Source organism: Podarcis melisellensis, assembly GCF_964234715.1.
Source record: "Podarcis melisellensis genome assembly, chromosome: 1".
NCBI lineage: Eukaryota > Metazoa > Chordata > Lepidosauria > Squamata > Lacertidae > Podarcis > Podarcis melisellensis.
Genome location: NC_138528.1, coordinates 30,809,129 through 30,819,737, shown reverse-complemented (window position 1 = coordinate 30,819,737; position 10,609 = coordinate 30,809,129). Strand labels below are relative to the sequence as shown.

General features: G+C 44.1%; 2 protein-coding genes across 5 annotated transcripts in view; both read left to right on the top strand.

Annotated features, from left to right (window-relative positions):
- Position 1: 1 nt before the first annotated feature.
- FCF1 (FCF1 rRNA-processing protein) lies at positions 2-6,220 on the top strand. The gene is made up of 8 exons (XM_081915814.1): positions 2-129; positions 1,156-1,223; positions 1,526-1,597; positions 2,478-2,626; positions 3,199-3,271; positions 4,054-4,141; positions 4,504-4,598; positions 5,959-6,220. The coding sequence occupies exons 1-8, from the start codon at positions 127-129 to the stop codon at positions 6,005-6,007; spliced, it is 597 nt and encodes a 198-aa protein (XP_081771940.1). The 5' UTR covers positions 2-126; the 3' UTR covers positions 6,008-6,220.
- Positions 6,221-8,002: 1,782 nt separating this feature from the next.
- Positions 8,003-10,609, top strand: part of YLPM1 (YLP motif containing 1) — a 50,821-nt gene continuing 48,214 nt past the window's right edge. For 2 of the 4 annotated variants that reach the window (XM_081908241.1, XM_081908238.1), the window contains exon 1: positions 8,005-9,092. In XM_081908241.1, coding sequence (XP_081764367.1) covers positions 8,097-9,092 — 996 coding nt within the window. In that variant the 5' untranslated portion in view covers positions 8,005-8,096. Of the gene's footprint in view, positions 9,093-10,609 lie in introns of all 4 variants that reach the window. The other 2 variants (XM_081908240.1, XM_081908239.1) reach the window with 2 other exon arrangements.

Below are 10,609 nucleotides of genomic sequence, written 5' to 3'. Positions count from 1 at the left end.
TCTCACTCGTTCTCCCTGCCCCCCCCCGGCCGCCAGTGGCCGGAAGTGACGCTCAAAGCGTTGGGCGAACGAACATGGCGCGCGCCGGAAGTGGGCGAGAAGAACGCTGTGGCTGGGACTACCAAAATGGTGAGCGCTTTACCTCGGGTGCGGCGTTGTGGCGTGGCATGGCAGGGAACTGGCTGCTCTCACCCGCGGTCCTCTCACAGTCCATTTAATTCTCCATTGTCGATTAATTCTCCATTGTCCATTTTGCTGAGCAAAAGCTTCGTTGGGCATAACTTAAACGTCTCGAGTTCGCCAGAGCGGCTCACCATGCTAGATGTTGGACAGAGACGGGGGCAAGGGGGAAACTGAAAAAGTGTTTTAAAATCCCACCAGGCGTGCTTTTAAATTCGCTCCCGCTTACGAGCGTATGAAATGACTAGCTTTATCTCTGTTGTTGGGAAGGTGCTTCTCAGGACCCGTGCTGTGAGGGAGTAGAAAGTGTTAGAGGGAGGGACGGGTGCTGGAGGTTGTGGGGGAGAAATAGTGGCGAGTCTGCGATCCAAAAATAGTTTCATACTTACATTTTAAAAAAAAACCTACGCTCCTGTCTGCCCCTTACATTTATTTATTTTTTAATATGCTCCTGTCTTTGCCCCATTCTAGTCAATATACCAAATATTTCCTATGCTACTATGTTCTTTATAGATATTCACATTTCTGGGTAGTTCAGCTGTTGGGGTATGTGAATCCTAGAGTAATATGGAACACTGTTGGTGAGGATAGGTTTGAAGTCAGTAAGCAATATGTATGTGAATTATGTCCATCCAGTGGTTATGATTGGCTAGATCCTGCAATTGTATCTCTAAAACCTGGGGAAGCAAACTTTGGAGTGTTTTGATGAGAACCTAATTTGAGTAAAGACGTTATTATGCATGTTAGATAATAAGGAACAGAATGTATGGAGTGCCTTTCCGTTACCAATAAGTTACCATAGCTACCACCCACACAGATCAGGAACTGGGTCTTGTTGGTAAAAGATTTGAGTCTTGGCATCTCCTTTCTTAGGTATTAAACACTGGCTGTGACTGTACTGTGTGTGGAAGAGGATGACAGGTTTTATAGTATTTTAAAAAAATAATGGTCTATTATTAATTTTTCCCTTTTAAGGGGAAACAAAAGAAAGCAAAGAAATATGCTGCCATGAAGCGCATGATCAGCCTCCGTGACCAGCGCATGTAAGTCTCTTGATAATATTTATTAGTAGAAACTACTGAAGTGTAAATTCTAAGAGTTTTGCATATTTAACAAGACTGAAATACTTAACAAAGTGATCCTATACTTAAGTAAGTCCCATTGAGTCAAATTCATAATGGAAGGATTGTGTGGTGCTCCAAAATGATCTCCAAACTTTTTTTTAATCTTGTGATCCTATATTGATACAATTCTTCTCAACAATAATATCCCTTGGTTATCTACAGTGGTTTACTGAGTAGATGGTGTGTACAAATGATTTTAAAAAATAATTTGCCACCCCTAGCAAAGAGGCAGACCGAGCGAAACCTAAAGAGAAAAAGAAGGATGATTCCAGTGCGATAAAAGAGAGAGAGGTGTAAGTATCTAATGATTTCCCATCTATTCTGTTGGCTACCTTAATACAAAACTAGAAATAAATTCCATTGATTATAGTAGATCAGGCATAGGCAAACTCGGCCCTCCAGATGTTTTGGGACTACAACTCCCATCATCCCTAGCTAACAGGACCAGTGGTCAGGGATGATGGGAATTGTAGTCTCCAAACATCTGGAGTGCCGAGTTTGCCTATGCCTGTAGTAGATGTTAACTTTCAGGTGAACATGCTCACAATTGTGTCTTAACCTGAAGACTGTTATGTGGGTGCTTTTAATTTGGCTTGGCAAACACATGTTATTATCTGGGTCATTAGCAAACTAGAGCTGATCAAGCAGGTAGTGGGAGGCACATTGCAAGTCAGTGATAAAAGTGGCCAAACTTTCTTTTGCTTCTTACAAGTAGCACATATACAAATAATTGGAATAAATGATTTTTGGTGTTCTGCCAAAATATTTTGAGCAGAAGGGCTTAGCTGTCTTGAAAAGAAAAGACATCTACTGGGAGAAGGTTCCACAACTTGAGGAAACTCTTTTTAAAAGCCCTTCTCTTGCTGTAAAATGTTCTTCCCTGCTGTAAAGATGGTACTGAGAATAACACCATGTGGTGGGACCTCAAGAGATGGTGGTTGAAATGTAAAAGCACCCCCCCCACACACACACACTAGAATGCTTGAGCACACTTTCAGCAGTAAATGTGACTTATTGAGTGTTTTGTCCTCTGAGCATTTTGACACATTTTTCAATACCTTTTCAAGAGTTTGTAAGCTGAGAAAAAGTACTTCTGAAGTTATATGCCATTTGTGGACAGTATGTTTTGTTTTCCCCTTTGTAACTTGATTTGTTCCATGTTTGTCATTTCAGCCCTAAATACCCTTCCTGTTTGTTCTTCCAATATAATACACAACTGGGGCCTCCCTACTACATCCTGGTTGATACCAACTTCATTAATTTTTCTATTAAAGCCAAACTGGATCTGGTGCAGTCAATGATGGATTGCCTCTATGCTAAGTGTAAGTATGTAGATCTGTTACATCTTGTTCCAGGGTAACATCATTGTGATAAGTTGAGACTATAAAAAACTCCATCAATGGTGGCACATTGTTAAGACTAAAGTAGCAGTAATGTATGAGGTTCTGGCTTTCATTATTCTTATTGTTGTTGCCATCATCATCATCATCATTTAGTGCTTGCCACTAAATGCTTTCCAGTTAGACTTAACAAGTGTATCCATCATGACTACCAGCTGTTTAAATAATCACTACTTTATTGCTAACTTTATTGTTGCATTAATGAAATAAAAAAGTTCGCTGATTATCAGATTTTACCATAACTGTCAAAGAGGTCTTTATTAATGTTTTACTCAAAATATCAGTTAGATGCACAGAATAATATAAATAGAAATGAAAAGCAGATCAATTAAGAGTGTGCTTTCTGTTCTGATAATTGTCAATGATGTGACTGACTTTCAGAGGGCTACATGAATATTCATAGTTTTGAAACCTCATATTTTCTGATTTAGGCACCTGCAGGAGTTTGTTGCAATTCAGTTTGGTGATATTAAATATTTATTGTATTCCTGTAGGTATTCCGTGTATCACAGATTGTGTCATGGCTGAAATTGAGAAACTGGGGCAAAAGTATCGTGTTGCCCTAAGGTAGGGACCTATAAGTGGACTCTGTTATTGAGTTTATCTAATCTAACTTATGAATGTGGAGAACAGGGACTCTTCCTTGGGGTACAAGAGCTAGATTCCAAATCATTAAACTTGGACAGCTTGTCACTGCTTCACTTCTTTTGTTCACCAGGCTGGATGTACCTTTTGAAGAAAGCAAGGCAGTTGATCTTCCCAGTCTCTTCCAGGCAGAATTCAATTCTGCCCTCCTCCTAAGTTTGTAGCTTGAGTAAATGATCAAGTTCATAGAATAACTTACTGGCTTGTAGATTCACCAGTTAGATCAAGGTTTCAAGAAAGCAGTTTATTGTGCTACACAAAGGAGACTGAGAAAGAATTCAAGAAGGTTTTTGTGTTCCATCAGCAGGCAGAGAACTGAATGGAGTTTGCCTTGCACTTCAGTTTACTCTCCGCCTCTCACATGCCCCCAAATCTGCTTCAGGGGTCTTACAATCCTCCAGACTCTGATATTAAGGGTGTGAGTGGGGGAAAGGGAAGAGGAGGTTCAGTCGTGTGCACAAAATTTGAAGCTTCCTGTTATTCAATTTGCTGGAGGCCAGGCAGTTAGCATACCCAGGCAATACATCTGACAGGCAGGATGACAGTCAGAAATAAATGTTAAGCTGAGAATAGCAACCTGCAGATTTGGGGTATACCTAGTGAGGAAAAGACAGAAATTGTCTTTCTTCTAGGAATCTTTTAATTCTTCTAATTATGTCAGTTGGCCCAATGCTATCTTAATTCTCTGTTTGATTATATTACAGGATAGCAAAAGACCCACGATTTGAACGCTTGCCCTGCACTCACAAAGGGACCTATGCTGATGACTGTTTGGTGCAGAGGGTCACTCAGGTACCTCTACCTCTAGAAATGTCTGTTCTGTAGGCATGTAGATGTATGTAGAACTGCTTAATTTGCTGAAATTTATGACCTGAATGAAGCTGACATTCAATTGAAGCTGTCTTGTAGCTGATATTGCCTATTTTGGAAGGAGATTCCACTGCTACAAACAGTTGATGGTAACAAAGAAGATCTTGTCTCCACAGCTGTTCAGAACATGTCCTTGGAGATCCTGTATTTTAAGGGAGGGGGATTTGATGTTTGTCTAAAAACTTGTTCCCTCTGGAAATTTGTATCCTCTGGCACTCCGTGGCCAAAGGAAAGACAGCATTTGATTCGTTTCTCAGTTACGAGATTATCCTCTTTTCTTGCAGCACAAGTGTTACATAGTGGCTACTGTAGACAGAGACCTCAAGCGGAGAATACGGAAGATCCCTGGAGTCCCAATAATGTATATATCAAACCACAGGTAGGTGAGCTCCCACTTGAGAGTAATATTCTGACAAAATTAAATTGCAGTTTACTTTGTTATAGTGTATTTTGAAACTTTGCCTGTTGTTTTATAGATAGTCTACCTATATAAAGGAAGGGCTTAATAGTAATAAGAAAACCACAACATGAGTGCGAGAATGCTATTGTGTTCATATCCTGCTCCTCAAACTAAAAGAAAGCCTAAGTACAGGCAGTTCCTCTTTTGTATGTTACTGCACACAGGCACAGCGCCAGGAACCCAGAAGTGGCTGGAAGTACGTGGCATCTGAAAAGACCCTTCCCAGAACCTAAGTAGGATGTCCATGGAGGGTCTTCTCATGAGCCAGAGGCGCAGTGGGGCTTTGTTGAGGCTGCTTGGCTCCCCCGCTTAACAGCTGACGTGCGGGAAAGTTGCTGCTGCTGCTGCTGCACTACCCTGTACATCAGCTATTCCGCGTGGAGGCTGAGCAGCCTCAACAAGGAGACTCTTACCAGAGCCCAAACAGGATGTTCTCTTCAAGCTCTGGAGTCTCCTCGCTAGCCACAAGGACACTTCAGGGTGCTCCCCACTTACGTGCATTTCACTTATGTGCGATGAGGCTGGAACGTAACCTCTATGTAAATGGGGAGTCACCTGTATACGTAACTGCATTTATTCATACCCATACATGTTTGGTGTTACCACTCCCTTCTGCCCCAAACTCTGTTATCCACTGTAGTTCATTGGTAGAGCACATACTTTGTATGCAAAGGATCCCATGTTCAATTCCTGGTGTCTTAATGTAGGGCTAGGAAAAACTTGCCCAAAACTCTGGTGAGCTGCTGCCAGTCATCATTGATGATAATGAGCTAAATGGACCCAATGGTCTAATTTAGTTTGAGACAGCTTCCTGTGTTCCTATTAAATCAAGATTTGCAAGCTCCATTGAACAGAGCCTGTCTTCTTGCTTTTTATTAGTCTTCAAAGAACTACTCATTGGCAATGCTATATAAGTAATAACAAGGGCTATGTCAAGTAAAAGTTAATACATCGTTATTTATATAGTTCTTTATAGACTAATAAAAAACAAGAAGACTGGTCCCTGGCTCCAAAAGTGTGCAGTTCTCATGTCCTTGTTTATTAAATTGGAAGGTGGCATACAAGAGATTTCCAGGTGGTGACCAGACCCTTGCCTGCTTACCTTCAGAAAGATGGTTGGCTTGTGGGCCTTCAGCAAAGGGTTTTATGGATTCGAGCTCACTTAATCAAATGCAATCAAATAATGCCAGCAAATACAGTGGCACCCTTATTGTGTTTTCACTGCATTCCATGGTGGGCTTATGATAGACTACTTACCAAAATGCTTCATTCATTCTAGATATAACATTGAGCGGATGCCTGATGACTATGGAGCCCCCCGATTTTAACCACCTGTTGAAAAGCATCCAAGATGTGTCTGCTGGGTCCAACTGCCAATTTTTACAACATTGGGCCTGTTACAAGGTTCCTGTTTCTAATTTATTTCCTGCAGTGTTTGAAGCTGAACTGATTTTTTCAAACTTGTCTCTTCGAGAAAAATCATGTGAACTGTACCCTTGCTGTGTGTTCCAGAATAAATATTCATTATTGTTTAGAAATTGGCTTTTGAGAATTTCTCTTTTTTTTATCTGAGTCCTTTCTCAAGTTGCAAATATTTCAGTTGGGGTTTCTCATGACAAAAAGTTGGGAAGGTTACTTTTGGTGGGGTTATGCAGAAATATGGTAATTTGCCAAACACTCCTGAGTAAGTTCAGCAGTCAGTCATAAGACTATCCTCTTTTGGATCAGGAATTAGTTGAGTCACAGGAAGCAAAAAGTCAGAATAAATTGACAGTTCTCTGAATAGAGAGAGGTAGAAAGTGGATTTCCCCTGAGATAGGTATTGGGACCAGTGTTTTTTAACTTGTTCATTTAGAACTGAACAGTGAGGAGGCCAAATTTGCTGATGATACTAAATTGTTCAAGGTCATTAAAACAAGAAGAGATTGAAAAGAGTTCCAAAATGACCTCTCCAAACCAAGCGAATGGGCGTTAGAAGGGCAAGCACCTTTCTTTTCTTTTTTTAAATAATTTTTATTCATTTTCTAAACAAGTTTTATACAGTCAACAAATTATTTTACACTCATGCTTCCATTTTTGACTTCCCTCAGTTTCTCTGTTAATCTTTCGAAAAATTAGAAGGGCAAGCACCTTGCAATGTAAATAAGGGTAAAGTGATGCATATTAGGGGTGACAGACCAGATAGCTTGATGAACTGGAGGTGACAGACCAGATAGCTTGATGAAGTTGTTGACCTAGTGTGTGGTGGCCGTGAAAAAGGTACATTCCATTCTAGGGATCATTAGGAAAGGAATTGAAGATAAAACTGTGATTATAGAAATCTTTGGTGTAACCACATTTGGAATATTGTGTAAAGTTCTGGTCACCTCATCTCAAAAAGGATATTGCAGTTGAAAAAAGGGCAACCAAGACGATCAATGGTCTGGAAACCAAGCCTTATGAGGATCAGTTGAAAGGACTGATCCTGAGGAGACTGAGAGGGAGCTATGATAGCCATCTTCAAATATCTAAAGGGTCACATGTAAGAGTGAACAAGTTTGTTTTCTCCTGGTCTGGAGGGTAGGACTCGAACCAATGGCTTCAAGTTACAAGAAAGGAAATTCCAACTAAACACCAGGAAGAATTTTCTGACAGGGAGAGCTGTTTGACAGTGGAACGATCTCCCTCGTGAGGTTGTGGGCTCTCCTTCCCTGGAGGTTTTTAAGCAGAGGTAGGGTGGCCATCTGTCATGGATGCTTTAGCTGCGATTCCTGCACTGCAGGGGGTTGAACTGGAGAACCCTTGGGGGTCCCTTCCAACTCTACATTCTATGATTTTAGGGAAATGCCAACCTCAGCACTCCCTCAGCATCTGAAATGTGCCCACTAATCCCAAAAGGTTGGTGGCCCAATGTGAGTTGGAAGGATGGTAATGTTTTTGTTTCTTTCAGTTGCCAAACTAATGCAGGATCCATCTTGCTCTGGTCCTACTTGTGGGCTTCTCAGAAGCATCTAGTTGCCCACTTCCAGAACAGAATGCTGAACAAGTTCCACAAGGTTGGCATCACTTATATTTCCAAATAATGAAATCATACCAATAAAAAAACGGTATGGAAGGGGAGGGGCATATTTGATGGACGTTATTATAAAAGCTGAAGTTCTGCGACAAGGCTACAGGCTCCCCCTTGTTCCAGGCGACATAGCCCTGCCTTGGCCAAGGCGTTCTCGCAGGGAGCGCCCAGTTTGTTGCTCCGTGGAGTCAGTTGCCTGGGGCCGGACCGGAAACACTCTAGCTTGAGGAAGTCGCTCTCTATGACTCCGGTTATCCACGCAGGCGCAGTGGACCGCACGCGCCCCCGTCGCCACCCGCCGCTTTCGCGGCCTGTGTTTAGGCGCCGTCGCCGCCGCTGCCGCCTGCTGAGAACCGCTTCCCGGCTCCATGTTCCCGGCGTGGGGTTTGTACGGGGCGGCCCCTGGGGCTTACCCTCCCCCGCCCACCATGATGCCTCCGCCGCCCATGGCCGGGCCTCCTCCGGCGGTGCTGCCCAGCGCCATGCCGCCGCCGGCTCTGGGCAGCTACGCGGCTTCGGCGGCGGCTCCTGGCGCCGCGACGGCCGCCGCCGGCGCGTCCGGCTTCCTGAGCCTGCAGGAGCAGCACCTGGTCCAGCTGCAGCAGCTCCAGCAAATGCACCAGAAGCAGCTGCAGTCGGTGTTGTTAGGCGGGCCTCCCCCGCCACCCGGCGGGCCTCCGCCGAGCCTGCCGCCGCCGCCGCTGCCCAGCGCCGCTCCTGCTCCCCCCGCCGCTCCCTGGCAGCCGCCGCTGCCCCAAGGGCCGCCCTCGGCGCGCAGCTACCCGAAGCCGTTCAAGCACCGCGAGCCCTCGCCGCCGCCTCTCCCGCGGGACGCGCTGCTCCACAATGCCCAGAGGCCTCCCCTGCCTCTCGGAGAGGATGTCAAGGAGCCGCCTCGGGATGAGTGGAAGCCCCATGGCCCCGCGGCCGGCCCTCGCATGGATATGGACATGGACCTGTCCTCTCCGCCACAGTCACCTGCCCAGCCGTACATGCCCCCAGGACCCTCCCTTGAGACGGACCCTTACATGTCTCAGGCTCTGCCGCCACAGAACTCCTCGTCGCAGCCCTACCAACCCCATTCGAAGTTGCCTAAGGCAGCTCCACGCACCTTTTCGGAACACCCTCCTCCAGCCGTTGCTCAGCCTTACCAGTCCCAGGCTTACCCACCCACGCCCCAGACCTCAGCCTGCCAACCGGGCCAGCCCGTTACTCCATCCGACTCGCGCTTCGCCCCATCCCAGATTCCTCAGCCTGCTCTTGAACCTCAGGAGTTAAGACAGGGCAGTGGTCCAGACATAGATATTAGGTGTGAACGACAGCAAGCCGCCCTGCACGCAGACCCCTCCACAATGACCACCCAGGTAAGACTGATGTGCCCGCCGTAGTTTGAATAGCTCGATAGGACCCAGGGGTGAGATGTGCATAGGTGGGAGTTGGAGTAAGATAAAATTGACGAGATGGAATAGCAGATTCTCATTTAAATAGCAGGCATCTTGGTTAAAATTAGGCCATAGGGTCTAAAGCAAAGATAACTGACCTCCCACCCAGGAGCCTAGTCTTGACTAGACCCATGAGAGAGACCTCACCAGTTTTGATGGTGGTTAAAAAGTGCACACAATCCTGGATGAAAAGAGAGGAGGGATTTTAAACTGCCCAACCCAATGCCCTGATGATGCAAATTATCTCCTTCCTGGTTATCAGAATGGCCATCTGATGAGTGGGGAGGAGCTGCTGGCATTCCTACTTTCATTTATTTGCTGAGTTATTTATTTTCTACTGTCATATTGGGGCTGCTTGATAAATTATGCTTTTCCCAAACAAAAAAGGACTTTTGTGTAGGAAATGTGAAAACTCACAGGTTAGCGCCATGTGGGCGCTAAGTCTGCCTGGACAAGCATGCATAAGTTCATATCTTTTCTTTGAAGGAAGTGCTTTCGTTTTAGAAAACAGTAACAAATAAATTGGCTTTAATGCACCTTTATATTTTTTGTTTCAAAAAGTGGATGGGGGGGGCTTAATTGAAGCTAAGAAGCCTCAGGCCTAGAACATTGGGTTTTTGTTTGTCTTTTTGAGAAACTGAGTGCCTCAGAGTTAAGCGGAATGATTTTCAACTCTGAAAATCACAGGCAGTCCCATGTGTTGGGGACTACGAAAGCACTTCTGAGAAGGCTTGTGCTGTTATTCCTTTCCTTTTTTGATTTGAAATAAGATTCATTTCCTCCTTTAGGAGCAGAGCGAGTATGATTTGAACATTTTGCTCATTCACAGCAAGCCATAGTTTGTTTCTAACTATGATTTTCGTGGCATTTGAAAGGGGCTGGTATAGAATTATGTACCTTGGATTGTGATGTAAGCATTTCACTCCCTGGGGCTCCATGTCCATTTCAGTCACTCACAATTGATGAGGGAATGACAGCAGTGATTTTATTTTCCTATTTAGTTACCTTCAGAAAAGGTATCTCAACCTGATAGTCATAGGATTGCTGTCAGTGATATACCATGCAGTTCCAGTGCATACTTTACTATAAGGGAGAATGCTGGAGGGGAAAATAACACATGTGATATTTGCCTGTGTGTTTTCTACTATTCTCTGAACTCTGTGGTATTCTTGTTCCATGCATATATAGCTAGTATTAATAATTATTGTGGTGCTTTGTTTATAACTGTACAAAAGGGAATTAGCACTTAGGCACACGTATCCAGGCAGACTTGCCACCCCATAATGATCTAACATTAATTTTACAATTCCTGTGAAAAATACATGAGAGTATATGAGAAGTGGAAAAGAAAGGGGTGCCTTTCTTTGAAGCGTTTTGCAGAGCAGATCTGTAATTTCTTCATGTAACAGTTGAAAATTTCTAAGATGGAAAGAATGAAA

What these genes read in the sequence shown, in the direction of transcription:
- FCF1 (XM_081915814.1), top strand. An exon ending in AAGTATCGTGTTGCCCTAAG is followed by an intron (nt 3,272 to 4,053) that starts GTAGGGACCTAT and finishes ATTATATTACAG; the next exon opens with GATAGCAAAAGACCCACGAT. An exon ending in ATGTATATATCAAACCACAG is followed by an intron (nt 4,599 to 5,958) that starts GTAGGTGAGCTC and finishes CATTCATTCTAG; the next exon opens with ATATAACATTGAGCGGATGC.